Source organism: Adiantum capillus-veneris, chromosome 28, assembly GCF_014529385.1.
Source record: "Adiantum capillus-veneris isolate H3 chromosome 28, ASM1452938v2, whole genome shotgun sequence".
Lineage (NCBI taxonomy): Eukaryota > Viridiplantae > Streptophyta > Polypodiopsida > Polypodiales > Pteridaceae > Adiantum > Adiantum capillus-veneris.
The window spans coordinates 137,334,240-137,357,643 of record NC_140958.1 but is presented as its reverse complement, the minus strand read 5'-3'; the positions used below and the strand labels follow the sequence as shown (position 1 = coordinate 137,357,643).

At 41.8% G+C, this 23,404-nt stretch overlaps 1 protein-coding gene and 1 pseudogene across 4 annotated transcripts in view; one reads left to right on the top strand and one right to left on the bottom strand.

Annotated features, from left to right (window-relative positions):
- Positions 1–16,518: 16,518 nt before the first annotated feature.
- Positions 16,519–18,165, top strand: LOC147421366 (pentatricopeptide repeat-containing protein At1g11290, chloroplastic-like). Of its 3 annotated transcripts, XR_015186915.1 has the most exons (4): positions 16,519–17,176; positions 17,279–17,448; positions 17,592–17,795; positions 17,910–18,165. XR_015186915.1 is itself a non-coding variant. In XM_086504024.1 (2 exons), the coding sequence occupies exons 1-2, from the start codon at positions 16,798–16,800 to the stop codon at positions 17,685–17,687; spliced, it is 747 nt and encodes a 248-aa protein (XP_086360150.1). In that variant the 5' UTR covers positions 16,521–16,797; the 3' UTR covers positions 17,688–18,165. The 3 variants fall into 3 exon arrangements, 1 of the variants encoding a protein (XP_086360150.1); XR_015186914.1 differs by having other exon boundaries at positions 16,522–17,448; XM_086504024.1 differs by having other exon boundaries at positions 16,521–17,448; positions 17,592–18,165.
- Positions 18,166–18,270: 105 nt separating this feature from the next.
- The window catches only part of LOC147421365 (uncharacterized), a 43,311-nt pseudogene continuing 38,177 nt past the window's right edge, over positions 18,271–23,404 (bottom strand). The window contains exon 3 of the transcript XR_015186984.1: positions 18,271–20,047. The product of XR_015186984.1 is annotated as an uncharacterized LOC147421365 (transcript). The remainder of the gene's footprint in view (positions 20,048–23,404) is intronic.

Sequence of the window (23,404 nt, the reverse complement as noted above, 5' to 3'; positions counted from 1 at the left end):
TACGAGAGCGTCGCTATGAGCGTCTCTATATAGCGACGCTCATAGCGATGGTCATAGCGACGGTTATAGCGATGTTTACACAGAAGTCTATAGCGACGCTACAGAGCCATAAATAGCGACGGTTATAGCGATGCCCGAGAGATTTTTTTTTTGGTGACAGGGCATTGAATGCCCTACCACCCATCAACCATATTGTACTTGATTCACTTTTTTAAAAAGTGCAAGGGTAGATAATAGACCCAAAATAGTCACCCACAAGACGCATTGTTTGCAAAATTGACAAGCGTAAAATTGACAATTGTACACATCATAGGCAAAATGAATTGATTGGCAAATGTAATAATGACAATTGTACAACATCATAGGCATAAAGAATTGATTGGAAAAATGAACTGCGGTGACAAATGTAATAATATATATGGTTCAAAAAGACGTATAAAATCCGTCTCATGATACATAAGCTATGAGAAACCCTAAACTAATGCTATCTAGCTACGGCTAAACTGACGTCGTCTAGTCAGACGTCTCATCGCGTCCAAGCGGCGTATCTGTCGGATTCTGCAAAAAAAGACAATAAGACAGCTTTCAGTAAGTATAAACATATAACGACATTTATAAAACAATACAAAAAATAGAAAAGAGTAAACCCTAATACTAACCATGCCGCCGCGAGAACTGAGAATGTCCATCAGGGCGTTTAAGCCCTTCCTGCCTGCGTACTCGCGCTCGAACGGTGTGGGATCACGTCCTGTCATCGACCACTGTCAAAACATACAAAGAATTCATTATGTTAGAATTAAAAAACTCATAAACCCTAAACTATCAAACATAAAGAGCAATGCGAAAACACTTACAAAATCGGCCTCAAATGATGCCCATCCACCGCTCCCCAAGTGGTGCGAGCTCCCTGCCTCTATTCGCGCTCTGGCTGCATCCTTTTGTTGCTTCCACTTGTCGGGATTCTCGCGCGCTGCTTTCTTTGCCTTCTTCCAATCTTCTTTGGCCAGCCAATCTGGCCTGTTCCACCCATGCTTGATTGCTTTTTGCACTTCAGAACGTTTGTGTTTGCAGTATTCGCGCATTCGAATCTTCATCAGGTCTTCATTGAAGCGCTGATCCCGTGTTGGAACGAGAAACTCATCATGAAGTATGTTGATGACTCTGTTTTTTAAATCACTTGGTACTTCACTCCATTTGTTTAGTATGTAGTGTCTAAACAGCTGAGAGCAAAGACCACACATGCGCGAGATCACCTTCTTGCCGTCATCATCCATGATGATGCCGCCGCTGAAGTCGACGGAGTAAGGCAAGCCCTCTGGCCGGTGACGCGTGAACCTGGGTGTCCCGGCAGGGGTCTCTAGTGGCGTGTCGATGGGGGTACGGACGTCAGGTGTCTCCACTGGCGTCTGGGCCCCGAAGCGAGGAGTGTCGAGTGGGGTGGCTCCTGGCGGAGTAGGTAGAGGTGTGTGGCTACTAGGAACAGTCAGCCGTGCAAAACCTGGCGTAGATGGCGATGCTGTGGTTGGTGTGGGGGCGAGCAAAGAAGGGGAGGATAAAGAGCCTCGTCGAACACGTGGCGGTGTGGAGGCATCGGTGGCGGAATCCCCACAACAACCGCCACCGCCACCACTAGAGCGCCGGTGTCTAGACGAGTGTGAAGCTCGTCTCGTCGACGCCGAAGCTTCGGAGCGCGCCGAATGCTCCGAAAGACAGGGAGATGCGGATGGAGTAGGAACGCGCGATGATGCGCCAGAGCGATGACGCTCCACGTACCACTGTCTCTGCTGCGGTGACAAAGAAGAAAGAAACTCCTCATCATCCATACCTGCATTAAACACACGAATATTTAAACTTAATATTGAATGAATAGAGTAGACAATGACGCAAAGACCATTAAATACAATAACGTAATGACGCATATAAATACAATGATGCAATGAATTGAGTGATAGAAGAGGCAAGTCGAAAACTCAGAATTTTCAATCAAAAGATGTGAGCGCGAGTAGAAAAGAGCGTTATACACCATGGAAGGTACTTAGAGAGCCAGAGCTTTTACAACACAGAGCAAAATTGTTCAAATACAATATTTGTGGCTTTAAGAGATCTCTCTCTCATCCTCGCATAACTCAGCATAACTTCCTATATCTATATAGAGCTCTCCGTTTAAACACATATCCTCTGTTTCATTTTGTAGCTCCTTTGCATGCACCGCATATAGAGTAGCAGCAACTTGATGCTCGTCTGGCACCACCGCAGTGGCTTCTGATTGAGCATCTTCTCTGATCTCCTCCATTGATGGTAGGCTCATGAAGGTTGGTAGGCTCTCCAGAACTGTCGGATAGTGCATCGGTGGTCGTCTTCCCCCTCTCCACTCGATTCGTGCCCTTTGTCGCTCTTGCTTTGCATCCTCATATTGTGAAATCCACTTTTGCATCATTGGATTGTGAAGCATGCAAAATCGGTTGATTTTAGCCTCTAGATCTTCCGTCATCTTCTTTTCAACACCGAGATTGCACATGACAATCCCAGATATGCGCTCATCATCTATGGTTCTCCATAGCGTGTCCCGGGCTTTATCAAATCCGTCTAGCCACTCTCCAATGTACACTAGGGACTCTGATACCAACCAACCTTCTGCCATGCTACCCTCCGGACGTGCCTTTTGACGCACATATCCCTTAAGCGTTTTCATGAAACGTTCTAAGAAGAACATCCATCTGGAATGAACTGTGCCAGCTATTTCCACCTCATCAACTATGTGAACAAGAAGATGCACCTGAATGGTTAGCATGGTAGTAGGAAAATGTTTCTCAAACATGCACACAAGCTCCGCAGGATTTAGTTTGGCGAATGGTATGGAGTCTACGTTGATCTCCTTTTGTGAGATCCATTGCACCAGCTTTGCAATTTTGTAGATTGTGTTACGGATGTCGAGAGACAAACATCCCTCAATGGCAACCGGTAAAATAAACTGTAAAGTATGTGCAGCAATGATATTAAAGTCCACATTTTATGCAATGATATTAAAGTCCACTATGAAGGTACCTGACACATTTTATGCCAATCTAGACATATGTGCTCCATTATACAATGGCGTATCGGCTTCACTTTTCATGTCATCATAGATAAGCCTTTCTGAATCCATGATCGTCTCGATCATTTCATCAATCTCGGGCTCAAACATTGCCTCGTTGGGAATGTGCTCTGCATGATCATCCACGGAGCTGTTAGAGGCTACATCTTGTGGCCTCACATATGCTGCTTGACCAAAGCGCCTGCGAACACGTCTATTGGGTTGCAAGATTACTGCTTGTTGGCCAGCGTCAGAGTCCGACGAGTTATAATTGGCAACAACTCGATCTATAATAGATGGATCGAACTCGCCAAATTCGCGAACGTGCTACAAAGAAACACGTCTTGTCTGTCGCACAGCATGCTTGCATTGATTACAAGGACATAAGACCCTCGTTGAGAGATAGGTGTTTCGGTTGGACGGTCCCACATCCTCGTAACTACTCATAATGAGGATAAAAATCTTATAACCTGGACAAAAAATTTAATATTCTATTGGCATTCTTCGTCTTATCTCTCTCTCTCTCTCTCTCTCTCTCTCTCTCTCTCTCTCTCTCTCTCTCTTTACCTCACATTCTCTAGTCATGTCCAATCCCCGCACACCTCGGTCTAGAGGTGCACGGAGATCAAAACCACCGGGTTATAATCTCGTCTTTATTGGTCAATACCTATATTTGTGGGTACAAGAAATCTACAGACCCACGTCTACATGATACTGCATGTAGTGGACAAAACTCCTTTGCCTCTTCTCTAGCTGTAGCACTTCACAGCATCTTAACATCTTTTCACAGTAGATCTTTTCACTGTTCGTCTAACTCTAAACGTTAAAACTCTCTTCTTCTTGTGTGTGTGTGTGTGTGTGTGTGTGTGTGTGTGTGTGTGTGTGTGTGTGTGTGTGTGTGTGTGTGTGTGTGGGTAAACCTAAATAAACCTAAGTCTAATCTAATATAACATAAATCTAAATCTAACGTAAATTATGTTATATTAAAAACAAAGAACTAAACTTATAACAGGGATTATAAGAACCTTAAAACTGATTTAACACATAATTTTTCACATAACTCGGCAAGAGTTGGCATTCTCATCACTAAAGATGTGAGAGTTAACTTCCGGCGGTGACGCTGCCTCATCTCCATCCACATCTGACGACAGCAATTGGCCCTTTAGACCGTTCTTGCTCTTGTTACTAACTTTGAAGTTGCTGTTGAATGACTAGAGGTTGTCTAGATGGTCATTGTGTCGGGGATGTAGTGACTCTTGCCGCCCTGAAGATCCACCTTCTTCCCTATCTTCTGAAGACATTTTACCAGTACTTTTGGATCGACGGAGCCCACCATGAGTGAAGGCAGCAATACCCTATATTCCATTGAGAGCTTTCTTCACCCGCTTCATGCAGGCATCGCAGTCTATGGAGACCTAAATCTAATCTAATATAACGTAAATCTAAATCTAGCGTAAATAAACGTAAATCTAATTAAAAATAAACCTAAATCTAATCTAATTTAACTTAAATAAACCTAAATCTAATTTAACGTAAGTCTACATCTAACCTAATCTTTAACGTCTTTTAGGATAGTTTCCTACGACGTTATAACTCTCTTCTTCTTGTGTGTGTGCGCGTGTGTGGATGTGTGTGCCAATAAAAAGAGATAAATGGTATAACCTTTCTATCACCCATGCCAAGTATGATAGATTGGTTATGCCATTTCCCTCTTGAATAATAGGTCTTGAGTTCAACTCCTCGTCGGCTAGATCTTTAGGTCTTTTAATTTTAATTAGTTTCCTACGACGTTAAATTAGTTTCTCTCTCTTTCTCTCTCAATGTGTGTGCGTTTTTTTGTTTATGCATGTTTTCTCTCTCTTTTCCTCTCTCAATGTGTGCGTTTTTTGTTTATGCATGTTCTCTCTCTCTTTTCCTCTCTCAATGTGTGCGTTTTTTTTTAATGCATGCTCTCTCTCTCTCTTTTCCTCTCTCAATGTGTGTGTGCATTCTTTGTTTATGTATGTGTGTGTGCGTTTTTGTTTATGTTTGTACTCTCTCTCTCTCTCTCTCTCTCTCTCTCTCTCTCTCTCTCTCTCTCTCTCTCTCACTCAAAAACACTATGTGTGTGTGTGTGTGTGAGAGAGAGAGAGAAAGAGGGGAAGGGAACATGAGAGTGAGGAGAGGGAAGGAGCATACCTGGCTCTCCTTCCTCTCCTCGTGTGTGTGTGTGTGTGTGTGTGTGTGGAGAAGAAAGAGAGAGAGAGAGAGGGAGAGCGTTACCTGCTTCTTGCTTGAGGGCGCCGAAAAACTCAGATCTGAGATCTGAGTTTTTGGGCGCTCTCTGTTATTTTTTTAGCCCAGCCGGCGTCGCTATGAGCGTCGCAAATTTACTTGTAAATTTGCGACGCTCATAGCGACGCCGGGAAATTTTTTTTTGAGCGTCGCTATGTGAGGGTCGCTAATATGAATAGCCTCTTGTAGTGTAAGTCTCAAGCACTTGCATGAGGCAACACTATCATGCTAAAATATCCACAATAAGCTCATGAGGTCACACTAGAGTGGAATATGCTAGTGCTTTGAGAGCATTAGAAGGTGAGGTTTAAGCTACATCAGCTCATTGTTTTAGTTTCTCAACAAGGAAACAAGGCACCAAAAACGAGCTAAATGTCAAAAGCAAAGAATCTACGTCAATTGGAAATGTCACACTCAGTACCCAACCAAGTAAGTGTTGTTATCTATCTTTTTCTTTAAGTAGATCAATAACTTAATTACAGTTTTAAAAAAAAGTTAATTAAAGTACTTATTGATTAAGTACTCTAATTCAAGAATAGACACTTACTTTCAATTTATAGAGCGTGATTTTAGATGTAGTTGTAGTTTGATTAACTTAATGATAGAGTTTAAAAAGTGTATTAAGGAGACGGTAACAAACAATAATGAGTATAAGTAGTCATTAGAAGTAGATTAAATAGAGATTAAAAACTAATAGAATGATATTGAAGATTGAACTTTTGAGATGCAGGTTTAGGAGAGATTAAGAGGAAGGGAGGGAGTGATTAAGAGGAGGCAAGGGAGATTACATAGATAGATTAGAAGAGATTAGGGAGTGATTAAGAGGAGGCAAGGGAGATTACATAGAGAGATTAGAAGAGATTAGGGAGTGATTAAGAGGAGGCAAAGGAGATTAGGGAGTGATTAAGAGGAGGCAAGGGAGATTACACAGAGAGATTAGGGAGTGATTAAGAGGAGCTGATGGTAATTACACAGAAAGATTAGAAGAAGATATCACACACACACACACACACACACACACACACACACACGAGAGAGAGAGAGACAAAGAAGTGCACCTGGATAAGCTTTTCGAATTTGAAATTCAAATTTCAAATCTAAACTGCAATCAGATCTTCACCTGCAATCAAAAAGAGAAAGATATGTACACACACACACAATTAATGTAGAGCGTTTTGGGACTGCAAATAGATTCATAGAGGAGAGGGAGATAGGTAAGTAAAGAGCCATATCTGTCACGTCATCGTCAATTTTTTCACTATCTGCACAAAATCCGAAACCCTGTTTTAATGTAGAAGAGAGAGAGGGAGAGAGAGAGAGAGAGAGAGAGATAGAGAATTAATCTAGAGTTGTGAAAAAGAGTCTTGTGGGGCCGCGAGCATATTTGCAGAGGGCAAGGAGATACGGGAGTAAAGAATCTCACATGTCGTGCCGTCGTTGAATTCGTCACAGTCTGTAGAAAAAACCAAACCTATTATAATATAGAAGGTTTTAAAAGCATTAAAAAGCCTTTAATAGCTTTTCCCACCAACCCTACCAAGGTTAGATTAGAAAACTCACATGCGTGGACCAAAACTAATGGTTTTCATGATAGTTAAAAGAAGTGAAAAAAAAAACTTTTCACGAAAATCAGCATAACTTTCACATACGGAGTCCGATTGCAAAACTTTTTTTATGAGCCTATAGCTTGAGAGCGGCTCTACGCTTTTCTGAATAGTTTTCAAAAAAACGACGTTTAAGAGGTCAAAAAATGCGACGAAGTTAGGGGTGTCTAGAACTAGTTTTTTGAGAGTTTTGGGAAAATAATACTCACAAGTTGGACATAGTTTTGACTTCCCTTGGCTAAAACCTCTTAGGATCAATGAGTGAGGGACCCACCTCCACCAACCCTCTTCCTTAACCGATTTCATTGCACCTTTTTGCATGTAAAATTGTCCTGCTACAACACATAACACACCAGGACTATAATCACCAAGAATCGATTTACACATAAACAAGTGAGAAAGAAACCTCATTGTATTTTGAATGTCCATCAATGCTCAATTGTCATAGCTTAATCTCCAAGCCCACCTATACTCAAACTAATGTCCTATCCTAAAAGAAAACTATATGACTAATTAGGCTCGAACTTAAGTTTGAGCCACTCATGCAACTACTTTGAAGCCTCACCTTCTTGTAAGATCCGACTCTTTTGATAGGTCATTCAAGGAAACTTAGGTTTGATATAAAGCTCATCATTACCTTGGCTCCACCTTACAACTCTTTAAATGTATAATATAGCTCGAACTTCAATTTGAGTCTCCTTCCAAATTCAAGGCTACTTCAACATAGCTTGGGTTTTTTCTCACACCTGTTGTTGCTCGTAGATTTCTAACACTTGAATGTGCATCTATGCTCAAAATTGAGTTTGAGCTTTCTACCAAATTCCATGGGTGCCTCCATGTAACTTGGGCTACATCTTGCAACCCGTGTGACAAGTATAGATTTCTAACACTTGGATGTACATTTAGGCTCAAACTTGAGATCGAGCCACCTACAAAATTCCATGCTTGCCTCTATGAAACTTTGGCTTTGTGAAACTCTTTTTATCTAGGTATTTATAGCACTTAGATATACATCTAGGATCAAACTTGAGCTTGAGCCTCCTACCGTCGTGCGTGGGTTGACTTATAGCTTGAGATCCATCTTGCAACTATTTTAAGCTAAAGATTTCTAGCACTTAGACCTACATTTAGGCTCCATCTATGCTCCGGCATTGTAACTTAGGCACCATATTGGACCTATTTTCAGCTTTAGATTTCTAGCACTTAGATGTACATTTAGGCTCAAACTTGAGCTCGAGCCTCCTACCATCCCCAATGGGTTGATTCAGTATAACTCGAGATCCATCTTGTAACTCTTGTGAGCTATATATTTCTAGCACTTGGATGTGCATAAAGGCTCCATCCTCCTATCAAATTCCATGGGTGCCTCTGCAATGTAACATAGTCCCTATCTTACAACTCTTGTCAGCTTTATATTTCTAGCACTTGGATGTACATACAGGCTCAAACTTGAGCTCGAGCCTCCTACCATCCTCCATGGATTGACTCAGTGTAGATTTTCTTAATTGAATGGGATGCAAGATTTTGCCAAAATTGTGAGTGTATCTTGGGAATGCATTAAATTTTGAGTTATATGTTCAGGAATACAATTTTACTGATATCTCTTGATTTTCTCAAAAATTGCAGGGTCCAAAAAAAGGTGATTCAGTGTTTCTTGTTGATGGTTCCACAAGGAAAGCTCGTGGGGTTATTCATTCCAATGATGCATCTCAACGTTGTGGTTTTGAATTGATTGGCACAACATGTGTGGCGATACATGTACTAGAAAGTTTTGATGACACCTTCTTGATTCCATTCATCACTATGGACGCAAGAACCATGTCTCAAGCAGTTGGAAGCATCATCAAATGGCCATTGCATAATATTGTTATGGATAGAGGAAAATCTCACACAATAGATGAGGATTTTCTGGTTGGTCAAGAAGATGGCTTGATAGATAGAGCGAGTTGGAAAGAGAAAAGAGTCATCCTTTGGGCTGACAATAGATCTACAAAACTTGGTAATGGAGTGGTACTGCTGGTCCACCCATATGAGGCTATAAACTGTAATGAACTAGGTGAGAGTAGCTTGGGTGTCATTGTGGAAGAGTCGATGCATCCACATCAAAGTGATATTTCAAGTTTGAATTTGGTAAGCTGGCCTATTAGGCAGCTCACATTTGAGAATGGTGAGCCCTTGATCAAAGACACTGGATCCTTTTCTGCCATTGAGGGCATTCAAGATTTCCTCATGGAAGAAACGGGAGATTCCCTTGACAGCTTATATGCTTCCAATGATGACTATGAGGATGATGGCATAGATAACAACACTGAAACTAGTTTTGAAGAAGGTACCACCAGTACAGAACTAGGTCTTCTTCTTCATACTCAAAATGATAGAGAGCAGGATGCCATTGCCGGTGACTATGATATAAGAGATGGGACAGGTAAGAAAAGGAGTTATGTACATAGAGTTAGGCCTAGAAAAAAAAAAAGGTAATGCTCATGCTTTCAACAAAAAATGTGATGCTGCAAACATTCACAAAGTTGCAACAATTGATTGTTGTGAGATGCAATGCTGCCAGATTGGAAACAGATCCAAAATCATGCAAGCGAGGGCAAACTTTTGGGGACAAAGCTACACTAGTTGATGCACATTTGTATTGGATTGTCTGAGCATGGCTCATAGAAAAGATCAAGAAGAGGAATGCTTTGAGTTTACTTTTGATGGAAAGAAGGTATGTAGTAGAGCATGGTATGTAATGCATGGAATAGGAAAGTCAACATTTTACAGGCTGCATAAAAAATTCTTGGATGAAGCATGCAATGGCAATCATGGAAACACTGGAATAATAAGGAAGAGCTTGACACATGTTGAGATGGCAAAAGCACTCATACAAGGCTTCATAGATAATAATGCAGATCAAATGCCACATAAGTCAAGAACAACCATGCATGGCACTTGGGAAACTCAACGTGTTCTACCAACGATGTACAAACAAGTGGACATTTTGTGGGAAGTAAACGACACACTTGTCACAATGGAATACAAAACATTGTCACAGCCAACATTCTCAAGGTTGTGGAACACAGTCTTCAAGACAGTCACTTTATCAAAATCAAGCACATTCTCTAAATGTGACATTTGCACATCCATAAAGGTCAAGCTGGAGTCTACCAAAAATCAGGTGGAGCGTGCTAGATACATGGCACAGAGGAGATCACACATGTTGCAATAAATGAGCTGTAGAAATCTGTACTATGCTTGGAGAAGCTCTTCAGAAATGAATCCAACCAAGTTCTTGTGCATTATACATGACAAGATGGACCAGAGTAAGACTGCTATACCACAAATTAAACCAATTCCAAAATCTCTCAATGGAGTTGAGAGGCTTCCAGTATCCTTGAAAGGAATGCTCACTCATGGACATGGACAAACAGCTTATGGTCACTTTGCATTGGTATTATGGCCGAGTGATCCCAACTTCACAATTGCATCTCTCTCAAAATGTCTAAGAAACTTAGAAAGAAGAGATAAACATATGTTTGGTGACTTGAGCTTAGAAAACTCAAGTGTAGAACCACGAACAAATCTTTTTGATTGTGTTTTGTCTACAGCTTCTCTCTATCACCATATGAAAGTGCTTAAGGAGAAAAACCAGTACTGCAAGGAACAGAGTGCTCAGAATGAAGAGGCAGAGACTGATCTAATCACAAATGTGAATGTGGACACTGAGAATTTTGCTTCTAGACAGGGAAATGATTTTCCAAGGATGCAATCAATCTTTGGTACTAATGCACATGTACAGGAGGATGGCAATGTATTTGGGTTCAAGAGGTTGCCAAGAACATTGCTGTTGCAACTTGACAATTGTGGTTCAGAAAATAAGAATCGATATGTGTTTGCATACCTATCATTGTTGGTTGCACGAGGAGTCTTTGACAATGTACAACTTGGATTTCTTATGGTTGGTCACACTCATGAAGACATTGATGCATTGTTCAGTCACTTTCTGAGAAGCTTAGAAAACAAGCCATTTTTACATTTCCACATTTGATGAAGATCTTCAGTGAGTGTGTTAGCATGCATCCAGCACCTTTTCTCCTACAAAAGGTGGCAGACTTTAAAGGATTTGTAAAGGGGTTCTTACATGATTGAGCAGATAGCTTAGTGGGTCATTCAAAGCCATTGCAATTTAGGTTCTATATGAGTGATGGAATACCTTTGATGCAGTACAAAGTGCACCCTAAAAATGTGGATTGGTTACCCGAAAATGGTATAGAGTTATGGAAGAGAAATGACCAAGGAGGAGCCAAGCTTCCTGAAGGTGTTCCAAAAGTATTACCACCCTTTGAGTATGTTAAAGATAGTGAGAAAGTTATGAAAGGAATAAAGAAGTATGTTAGTTGGTGGAAAGATCACTTGCAAGAGAAAGGAGATGAAAGTGAGTATGCTAGGTGGATCAACCCAGTTCTTATGTACTGTGAGAATCTCATGCAAGCTATTCAAAACCCTGGAAAAAGTGAAAACACTTTATTTGATGACTTTTGGCCAAGGAGTAAGCGTGAACAAGATCATCCTCTTGAAGTTCCATTGGAAGATGGTCTAGATGAAGCACTTGACATAATAGAGGGCCACTATTGTGGTCCAATGGGCAACAAACCTGCTGAGGAGTTTAACCCAACTCTTGATGTGGCAAAGGGAGACTTTGTACTTGTGCAACCTTGTGATGAAAATTACCCAATTTGGTTAGGATTGGCAGCAACAGATATTGATCAAAACAATGACTCGGCAACCTATCTTCAAGTGAAGATACAATACTGGGCACCAATTTCAAAGAAGAAGAATGCAAGTGATGTGGAGGTTTACAAGGATTGTTGGAACAAGTATTGGAGAGAGAACATCAATGATCCTCAACGTTGGGAAGACACTAGCTGCATCATTTGGGCATGGAAGCCCAAGGGTGGACGAATTCCTGAGAAAATCAAAATTCGAAAGGCAATAATCCTCAAAGCCAAAGAGAGTCAGTTGAAACTTGATGAACATGAGGCACCATCAAATGTCAATGCAAATGAAGAGGAATGATGTCTTAGCATTCACCTTTCAACTTTGTAATCTTCTAGCAATGGGTCCAATTAGTCCACCCATAGCTATGGTCATTATCAACATTGATAATGGCATCCCACCTTTGTAATCTTCAAGAAATCTTATTCAATATGAATGGTGATTTTTTTCACATTAGTCACCCAAGTTTTTCTTGCAACTTACATTTTAATTGTTTTATCAAATGAAGCATGTGTGGGAAGAAAATTTTGGGTGCATGAGCATGTGTGTGTGTGTGTGTGTGTGTGTGTGTGTGTGTGTGTGTGTGTGTGCACGTGCGCGTGAGTGTGTGTGTGTGTGTGTATTTGTAAACTAACATGTGCAAAAACACTCTAGTGTATAGTATGGTTGTTGAAAACGGACCATATTGGATCTTGCAGACTCATAAGCATCCACTAAACATTGTATCTCAGTTTTCATATGTGCAACAACCTAGTACAATACAACCTTACCTCAAGTCCATGAGACACAAAGAATCGTCCCAAATGTGTGAATTTTTCCCTATTTTCCTAAATAGGTGTTCCATGAGGTAGTTTGTGCTTGCTAGTGGGGAGTGACGGAGAGGAAGAGCAATGAACGGAGAAGATGTTGGAGCACTTGAGGTTAAATTTTGAGCACTTCAAGCGCTTTGATCGTCATTGATTTCAAAAACTTTGAAATTTTTAATGGCAACGGCTACTGCCACATCAGAAATAGTGCTTGAAATTTATCATCGCTCGGTTGGAGCAACGGGTGATCAAGGTCTCCATCAGTTGGAGAGCTCATACACGGGGGAACTGAGGTCGTGAGAGGAAGCAGGTCACCGGGCCCTTTCAACTTGCGTTTGGAAATGCAAGTTGAAAATGCATGGTGAAAGGAAAAAGTATTTTCTTATACATCAAGTCTCTTCAACACGGGCAAGCAGTGGGAGGGAGCAGAATGCAAGTTGAAAGTGCCTGGTGAAAAAGAAAAAAGCATTTTCTCTTCAGCACGAGTTTGGTGCGTAGGGGATGATCGGTGGGCTTAGGACTACCGCCCTTCTCGCTGAATTAGAGCCTTTGCTTCACATTCACCACCTACATGCTCGACCTCTACTTCACTGCAATCTAATTCAAGCAACCGCCTTCACGCTCTCTTAGTATAAAATAAAAGTGAGAAAATCTTTTCGTGAGCATAACAAATCGCAGACCTATTAGCCCTAATTACAAAAAGATGAATTGTGCTACTGCGATTCCTCTTGTTTTAGGATGAATGGGTGATATACAGATCCTCGACAAAACAAGACTGCGAAAAATAAGCAGCCCCTTTGCAGACGAGTATTATGGATTGCCCTCACCATAGCCTTTAGCAGACGCTGAGGGTGAGTCATCTCCGGCTTCTGGAGGGTCCCAAGGTGCTCAATCATTGACATATTGGGATATTTCCCATGATGATCGGGTGAGCAATATTATACAGAGCAATGCGAGCTCAGCCATTTGGTCTTCAATAATGCTACTCTTAGCAGTAATCACGATATTTACAACCCACATCATGTAAACATGTAGGTCGATACCAATTATGACCTTCATTGCAGCTCTTAGGGCAGCGGGGCTGATCAATAGCTCGTACTTTGTAGGGCTAACAATGCGATTAGCAGCTCTTCAATTTAATATGTCGACAGCCCAAGGCTCAGCTCCTAGCTAGTAGCTACTAATGCAGGCTTGTTGAAGGTGTTAATTATGGAGGCATAGCTACAACGTGCAATTTTCATGTAGAAAATGTGGTGGAGAGTGCTAATTAGCTGCATTTCACTCGCAGGTTCAATATAAAGGTCATGCGCATCCATCCCTGTATGATTTTTATATGGGTTCCTCTCATGCAGACAAGCCAGCAACACCTTAATTAATGTCCCCCACCTTGGCCTCTTGCAGGGTCTACGACCACATCTGCAAGCTCATGCCTCAACCTATTGCATTTGCGCCTAGTGTGTGGGCCCCATCCCGCTCACGAGCTCCTTAACTACAGTACAGAGTGCCCTCTATAGATCTTTCCAAGTAGATCCTTCACAAGAACATGCCTTCCTCCATATACATTAAATGCATCAATTGAAGGATGAACCCTTCGTGACAGATCTTCCTCACAAAATACATTATCCACTAAAAGAGTTTGCAACTCCACAAGAAAATTATGGTGGCTAATGTCTTTGTGCCAATGCTTGTATATAATGAAAGCATTTTTATACACAGCATCCAATAATCCTCAAAAAGCCTTATGCCACCATCTCCAACATTGCATACTTTCTTCCACTGAATATGAAGAGCCAAGACAAATTTGGTCCAATATATCACATTCTGTTTTGAAGCTATTGTACTTAACAATAGCGCTTTCATTACTTAACAATAGCTTCGGGGCATGGTGAAATTTCTTTTGCACATTTAACTTATCTTTGACAAGTTACATTCCCCATACCATATACATTGCTAGCAACAAAAACTGGTTTTGCATCTTTCCAGCAACATGCAAACAAGCCATTCTTTCTGCAATATGCAAATTGTGAGGAGCCCCGCATTGCTCCCCCCTCCAACCACACATACTCTTTGGGCCAATTTTTTGTATTTTTAGAGACAACCATAGTTCCAGTGCCACCATCTTATCTTATGTATATATTAAGAAGGCATGTTTTAGATCCACGTGGCCGAACCTAAGGCTTTCCTTAGTCTTGAGCCTCTCTTCTAACTGCTTCCACGTCGAACCTGCATCCTTCTGAGCGGCCTCCACGTCGGAGCGCAGATACCTCGAGCTGAGGTTCCGACTCCCGTCTCGAGCTACTCTCTTTCTCTCTCTCTCTCTCTCTCTCTCTCTCTCTCTCTCTCTCTCTCCATCCCTCCTCGAACTGAGGCTCGCGGCAAACGGTAACTACTCTCTCTCTCTCTCTCTCTCTCTCCCGGCTCACGATAACCTCTATCTCTCTCTCTTTCCCTCTCGATCGAGCAGTACTAAAGTGTGTCTCTTCGTGCAGGTGTCTCTTTTCGCAGTCTATTTGAACAGGTCAAATTCTTGCAGTCGGGCTCTGTGGTTAGCAGTTCGTCACGGGCTTTATAGCCCAAATTAAGGGGTCGAGGAGATGCTGCAACGAGAAGGGATGAGGATCTCCAGCTGCTACGTCCTCCGTGTTCGTCATCGCATCAGTACTGTACGGACAAATGGTTGCGGTTAACAACTAAAGCAAGTGATTAATCCTCATCTAATCCCACCGGGTGAACTCAATAAGCACCCAACTTGCAACTGCTCTTCTTGCAATCCCGCTCTTCAGAATGAGGATGCCATCGTTGGCATCCCTGCGATCATGATGCTTTGTGAATGGGTCTGCTGTGCCTGTGACTATGATCCCCACTGTGGCTACATTACTTCCTATCTTCATCCTCTAATTTGTCATGTTCTCTTCGACTTTTTGTAATCCTGATATCTTTTCTACTTCTATACATCTCTTCCTCCCCCCCCCCCCCCAAAACAAAACACACACACACACACACACACACACACACACACACACACAAAGAGTGCCAGTGAATCAGTGACCACCAAAAGCACATGATTAGCTGCAAGCGAGCAACCAACAAGTCTCTCTCTCTCTCTCTCCCGCAATTGTAGTAGCTGGGTTTCCCCCCCCCCTCTCTCTCTCTTTCATGATTTCTATACCTAACGACTCTACAAATTTCTTCCCTTCTTCTTCTTCTGGCTCATAGTTTTTGAAACATGTGTCAAGTTCTCGCTAATGCAAGCATAGCTTGCACCATCTAACAATGCTTGGCGTAGTGTCTACCTCGCACGGTAGTAGTTGTAGCTCTTGATAAGCAAGCAAGCTCTACTCTCAGACACGATAGTGGTGGATCCTCTGATACCACCAACACCTCTATTCTCTCATGCAACTCTGGACAACGAGCAGCTGGCTTGGCCCTTGGACTCACCACGTGGATGTAGAGAGTGAGAGGGTTGGATGGGAGGGTCCCTTCAATATCTTTGCAGTAGGACGTTGCACACAATTTTTCACACATACACACACACGTATGTATTTTTTGGGGGAGAGAGAGCGAGAGAGAGAGAGAGAGAGAGAGAGAGGAAAAAGAAGAAGAGAGTTTTAACGTCGTAAGAAACTATCCCTCCACGTGGCCAGTGTGCCACGTGGCCATGACGACATTGAGCATTGCATGAGAGAGAGAGAGAGAGAGAGAGAGAGAGAGAGAGAGAGAGAGAGAGAGAGAGAGAGGCCGCCGGAGGCGGCCGGCCATACTAGTACCCATTAAAAGTTAACCATTGGAGCAACCGAAAAGAAGTAGATCCTCTATCCATGAACACATGGTTACCTTTACTTGGGAGGGTACTCATCAATTTTTGGCCTGCTTAAAAAAAGGCCTTAGTGTTGAGTCGCGTTAGGCGTCCTTTGCCATGGGCCGTCCACGTGGACGACCATGATGCAGGCTAATTTTTGGAATGAAAGTGCTAGCTCATGGTGCACTCAATGATAACCTCAGGCCCGTGCGGCGGGAGAATCCATGACTGAAGTCGATCGTGGGCGCCCTACGTGGACGGTGGAGAGTCCATGGTAACTGAAGTTGGCCCATGTGCGAAGTGTGCGGAAGCGGTACACAGAGGATGGACGGTTGCAGGGCGACGTTGAGGTTCGACATTGAAGTTGGGGAATGGATTTATTATGTGGGAGAAGACAGGTAAGCTTCTGGAAAGTTCGCAGGGCAGAGATATGCGGAATTCAACTAGTCAAATAAGGCTTTCAAGTTATGGGAGCTCATGAAGCAAGAAGGAGTGATCTGTAATGGATTTTCTTTTTTTTCCGTTCTGAAGGCATGTGCGAGGCTTGATCAAATCAAGAAGATTCATGCCTCTGGGATTACTTCCCATAATGACTTGAGTCTCTGCTTTTACAATAGTCTAATTAACACGTATTTTAGGTTTGAAGCTCCCTCACAAGCTCGCCAGGTCTTTGAAAGAATCCCTATTCGAGATATGGTCACTTGGAACTCCATGCTTTCAGGATATGTCCAGCAGGGGTCCAGTGAGGAAGGCCTTGACCTGTTGGAGAAGATGGTGCGAGATATGGTGAAGCCAGATTTTCTCACTCTTGCAAGTTGTCTAAAAGCATGCACTAGTGTTTTAGCTTTAGAAGAAGGTAAGGAAATTCATAGTTTTATCTGTGCAACACAAATGGATAAAAACAAGTTTTTAAGTAGCACTCTTATAGACATGTATGGCAAGTGTGGAAATTTGACAGATGCTCAAAACGGTTTTAGCAACTCTCAAGAGAGAGATGTGGCCGTATGGAATTCGATGATTGCAGTATTGATAGCACAGGAATGTTGTGAGGAGGCACTGCTGCTCTTTGGAAAAATGGGTGGTATGGAAGTAGATTGGGATGATGCTACCCTAGTCAACGTTCTTAAGGTGAGTGCATTTCTTAGTTTGTCCAGAACTAGGTGTTCAGATCCATGCCTGTGTAGTTGAGAGTGGTAGTCAACTTACCATCATACATAATGCTCTCACTGACATGTATTTGAAATGTGGAATGGCGTGTGATGCCCTTGCAGTCTTCAACAGAATGCAAAAAAGGGACGTCATCTCTTGGAATGTTATGGTTTCGGGATATGTGCAGCTTGATTGCTGTGAGGAAGCACTTGGTGTGAGGATCCTAGATGATGCTTGTGTGTGTGTGTGTTGTGATCTTGGTATCTTTCTCCAGGATGCTTTATTGCTTCAGTCATCAGTTAAGAAAGTTAGAGCATCTGTTGAAGGTATGCATCTCTTAGATCGTCTGGACTCTTTGACAAATGTCTTTTGTCTGCATTTTTGTTATGTATCGCATGCAGGTGCTGTGACATTGAGCTTGCGGCTGCCTTTTGGTGCAGATTCATGAGAAGGATGTGATTGGTGTCACTCATCATCCACGTAGGAACCTTCTTGTAACTTATGGAGAAGACAGTGTTATGAAGTTGTGGAAACCTTAAGCCCATCTTGACAAGGAAATGCTACTTTATTGCTTTCATCCATACAAATTCTGTGGTTGAAGGTGCTCCATTTGAAATCAGTATCTGAAGGGTCAAAAGGCAGCTGTGTTCTGGATTTTGTTGAGCAGGCTCATTCTTTGTCCGGAGCAGGTTGCACAGAAAAGGCACGTTTGTATCACCACAAGGACCAGCATCACCTCGTTGAGGAGTGTATACATGCTCAAACTTTATACCCAGCAGATGTGAATCATAATCATGAGAGGTGATCTATTGGTCTCTTAGCATTTTTTTGGATGGTGTGTAGTGTTTGAAGGTCCTCCGTTCATATTTGGTTCGAACAGCCGAGAGATTCCTTGCCACAAACATGTTGGGCTTATCCTACAATTAGTGCAATTCAAAGACCACGTTTTGGACTGAAAGCTCATCAAGAACCCTTTGTGCTTTTGTGAGGACACATATTTGGCATACATATTGATGCAGAGAGGATGCCCTAATATGAGCTACAAACATTTATTATACAAGACTCCTTTCCATAACATCCACAACCTTCACTTCATTGGCAGGCCTTCGTGATCCTTCACCTTGTTTAACCATTGCAAACCCCAACCCTTGCTTTTGAGGAAGTTTATCATAAATATGCAAATGATAATTATAAGCGGTTTTAAAGTCAAAAAGGTTAAAAACCTCTATGACAAACTTATGAGGTTTTAAGGGTACGCACATGCGAATTGGATTTCTTTTATTTCTAGTTGGTATAATTATTTCATCTTCGTAACTTCTTGCAAGACCCACTTGGTAGCATTGTTTGAAAGTTTTCTTCAAGATCTCTTCCAACTCTAAAAATTGTCAACACCAAGATTGTTCTCTCAAGTGTAAAAATCTCTATATTTGTTGAAAGCGACTAAGTGACATTTTTCTCCCAAAATCGGAATATCTCACTGCACCTTTAGTATCCCCCCTCCAATAAACCTCCATGTTTGGTAGAGCTTGTAGAGTCATTGCCAACACCAAGCTCAAGAACCTAAAGAAAGATTGCCTATCTAGGCTTTCCCACCTTCTCATAGTAGTATATTTTTCTCTTGTTTCACGCCTAACATCATCTGCATAACGGTTTGTTTCTTTGATGATTGCATCTACAATCTCCAAAGGAAATAAAGATGTAAAAAGCTGAAATGCATTCAATCGCTTCCGGATGAAATCAATGGTTTAGAGTCCAGCATACATTCAGGAAATGAGAAAAAAGTATTTGGTGGCTCTCTCTCTTCCCTCTCCACCCATCCATTCCAAGGCTTGAAATGGAGTCTCATTTTGACACACTATAATATCCACAGACTCTTGCTCAATAGAACTATCATCCACTTCCTCAAACTCCATATCTGAGTCTTACTCACTAGCATGAGGCATGAAATCAGTTTGGATTATTTTGGCCTTTTTAGCCCTTCCACAAGTTTTGGACACCACAACATTGCTACATTCTCCCTTTTCCAAAGAAATGGGGGAGGAGCATTCATTTGCAAGCATGCACAATGCATACATTCCATTACAATCATTCTCAATCATATCAACAACCTCTTTCCCTTTACTATTATGTCCAGTTTTGGATTGAGAATATACATTCAGTCCATCCACATCATACATCAAAGAATTTACAACATTATGCTCCTCAATTCTCACACGCCTCCTCCCATTAACAAAATTATGGGGGTGTTTACATGCATTGTTCTTTGCCATGCTTACATTGTTTTATCTTTCATTTACACTCTCATGCACATCACCATGAAATGCTACATAATCGCTAACCAAAAAGTGTTTGACGCTACTTTCATTAAACTCATATAACACTTTTTCACCATCAAATTTTGCACGCCAATTTTTTTTCTCATGGTCACACTCAACTATCATACCAATAAGAACTTATTTCTGTGTGATTTCTTTCCGAACTCTTGTTCTGTCCAATCTTTTCCCCAGCAACATGTGGGAACCTTAATGTGTTTCCACTTGTGCGAAAAGCTCATGGTAGTTGAAGCTGTAAGAACCATCTATACATACACCATATACAAAAGCTTCTATTAAACAATTGGTTAGGCTACATTGGTTTTCTCACATTGTAAAAGGGAAATGTTACAACAAAAAGTAATGACCTTCTAAAAATACACTTCATTGAAAAAAAAGGTTTCACTCAATTGTAAAAGGCTGAAATAACTTTTACAGTTTCATTCTAGGTGCATGTTCTTTATCAAGGTATATAAGGTAGATGCTTTTCAAATTTGAAGAAAAAACATAGCTTTCTCTACAACTTATTTGAAGATATACTATTTTATTGGGATCCATTCTTCAATCCATTAATTAACTACATCCCAAGATTCCTCACCAAATGTTCCTAAAAGCAAAAGTCTACTAGCGGCTATTCCCACAGAGCCCTCCCCTTCCACCTTCCCGCCTTTTTGTGTCTGTCTCCATCACCCTACACCATTCTATACTAAATGTCTCTCCTACTTTCGTTTGCCCTGCCATTCTGTGCCGATAGCAATCAACACACAAAACCATGCAGCATCAGCCCGAGATACAAGAAAAGACAGTTTACTATACGCACCCATAGTCTCCCTGAATATCTCTCTCTCTCTCTCTCTCTCTCTCTCTCTCTCTCTCTCTCTCTCTCTCTCTCTCTCATGTCAATTGGGTGATGGCCGCCTGCTCCTACACTGTGGTCACCCATTCCTCCCTCGCCTCGCTTCTGATCAATACCCCCTCACTTCCGCATCACCATCCTTCTAGAAGTCCTCAAGTGCACCTCCCTCTAGCACATGGGCGATTGTGCATGATGTCCAGCGCCATCACCGCTCACTATCTCTCTTCGCTTGCTATGCCCCTGCGCCCCATCTCTTCGCGCACTAAAACCCCTCGCCTGCTGCCCCATAATGCTGACGCTTGGCGAAAAAGGAGATCTGCACGTTCCCACCATCACCTTATCAATATCTAGCAGCACCATCCTAGGATCAGATTTGCCCTCCATGCATTTGCTGTAGACAAACGACACACACACACAGAGCGATGATCTGGAGGCATTTCCCTAAATGCAATCACGTATGCATGCAACTTGGCGGCATTCATGGCGTGAGTCACAAGACAAACAATTGTTGTGATACTACCCCTCTCTCTCTCTCTCTCTCTCTCTCTCTCTCTCTCTCTCTCTCTCTCTTCGCCCATCGAGGCTTTGCATCTCCCTGGCTCGAACTCTTTCTTACCCTCACGTGTCCCTGACTTGCTGCAACCCTTGAACACAAAAACACCAAGACCGTGAGCATCGCCCTCCCTCTCTCATCGTGGGTATGTGTCTCCTACATTGCGTCTCCATCGTGTTGTGCACAGTCGTGCGCCCCCCTCCCGCCATTGCATGGTCCATCCCAACGAACACAGTGCTCACACAATACAAGGCTTTCCTCCACCGCCCACGACAAAAGAAAAAAAAAATCTTATAGCTTTGCACATGGGCATCCCGTCTCTCACTAGCTTTCTCTCCCTCCTCCACTTGTCGGCCCCCTCCCTTTTCACCTAATTTTCACAAAAGTATCTCCGAAGATTACTATAAAAAAAATAAAAAGAACTTTTTGGGGACCTAGTCACGTTGACATTTCTAAAGTGTGATATAAAAAACCTTTCTCTTCCATCATACAACATTGTCACTAAAAGTGTGATGAAGAAGGATTTGACTCATCCTACCCAAAAAGTAGTAATATTTCTTTATCAAGGCATCTCACTACAAGTTCATTTAAATAATATAGTCTCTACCATTGCATTGCAAGTCAAAATAGATACACTGCTCCATAACTACATAATAAGAATAAATATAAGACTCACACATGCACATGTGATACTTTTCACTCATAGAATTTAGAATAGATACTTTCTTCCATAGCTACATAAAACGCATAAATATAGATATTAACTTTTTGTAGTAACCCATCTCACATATTTAGAATACATACTTTCTTCCATAGCTACATAAAACGCATAAATATAGATATTAACTTTTTGTAGTAACCCATCTCACATATTATGTGGTGGTATTCCATTACAGACTTATATGTCTGCACTAACCACCCTCAAACAACCACACCTTCCCAAAAACCATACTTTTCTTCTATTTTTGAGTATAATAGTGTAGCTTCAAAGGCACTTATACCCTCTAAAAAACATGCATTTATTCATTTCTAAAGTCGGTTGTGTATCGTAAGGAGCTGATTGTGTTTACATTCACATAAGCGCTAGGGGCTTACTCTTTGTAAAAAACTTTGTGGTACACTTGGAATTTTAGACGTCCACACTTTTAATCTCAATCAACAACTTTTATCTTTAAAAAAATGCTAGAGGAAAAAATGACTTTGAAGTAAATGCTTTCAACCAGTGGAATTAAAAAGGATTAAAATGTTAGGACTTTGATACATAGCCCATGGGAAAGAAAAGAAAAGAGGTGCATGAGGTGCCGAAAACGACTTTATTTGGGTGAATTAAAGGGAATCAGGGTAGATGCTCTTGAAGCTTTGAGGGAAAACGAGGGTGGGGGGGCACGTGATAGAGAGAGAGAGAGAGAGAGAGAGGGAGAGAGAGAGAGAGAGAGAAAAGAAGAAGAAGAAGAAGAGAATTTTAACCATCATAGGAAACTATCCCAAGACACCTTAAAGATCTTTTCGTCGATCTTTGTGTCTGCGAAATCGAGGTTGCTCCGACAGCACGCAGTGCGATTCGAAGCTGAAGTGTGCAGGTCGCAGACGGAGACAGGAGCTGTGGCGCTGCAAGCTGGTAGCTAGTGAGAGGTGGCATGCAAGCCAAGCTGAGGAGGAGCTGAACTGTGCAGGGAGTATGTGGCCAAAATGTTCTTTTCATTTCTTTTTATAGGAATCTTCGAAGATGCTTTTGTGAAAGTTTAGATGAAAGCTAAAGTAAGTGGAAAAGGAGGGGAGGTGGTGTCGCGCGAGGCATTGAGCATGGTACGTGGAGAAGATAGGGAGAGGGAAAGAGAGAGATTATGTTTGTGTTCGAACGCTAAGGAAAAGCAGAAGAGGCAATTTTTTTTTGAAGCAAAGATCATCAAAGGTCTTGGCGCGTGTGCGAGCGCGAGATTTTTTCGCACGAGGATAAACGGAGAGAAAGGTAGTTTTAGGAAAAAACCAGCTCCATTGTATTTTAATTGGATCAAATCCTGATATGCCGATTACATTTTGAGCTTGCCTTAAAGAAAACCGGAATATTTTTGCAAATTTTAGTGTGATTACCGACAAAAGCTTTAAAATTTTACGTAAAAATCGAGAGAACTTGAACTTTTCCCCTCTAATTTGTGGAAATTCCCAATATGCCCCTCAAATTTCAAAAATTCCTGGATTACCCCCGATGTTTTG

Coding starts and splice junctions, on each gene's coding strand:
- LOC147421366 (XM_086504024.1), top strand. CDS start 16,798: ATGAAGCAAGAAGGAGTGATCTGTAATGGATTTTCTTTTTTTTCCGTT. Junction 17,449..17,591: donor CCCTAGTCAACGTTCTTAAG/GTGAGTGCATTT, acceptor ATGCCCTTGCAG/TCTTCAACAGAATGCAAAAA.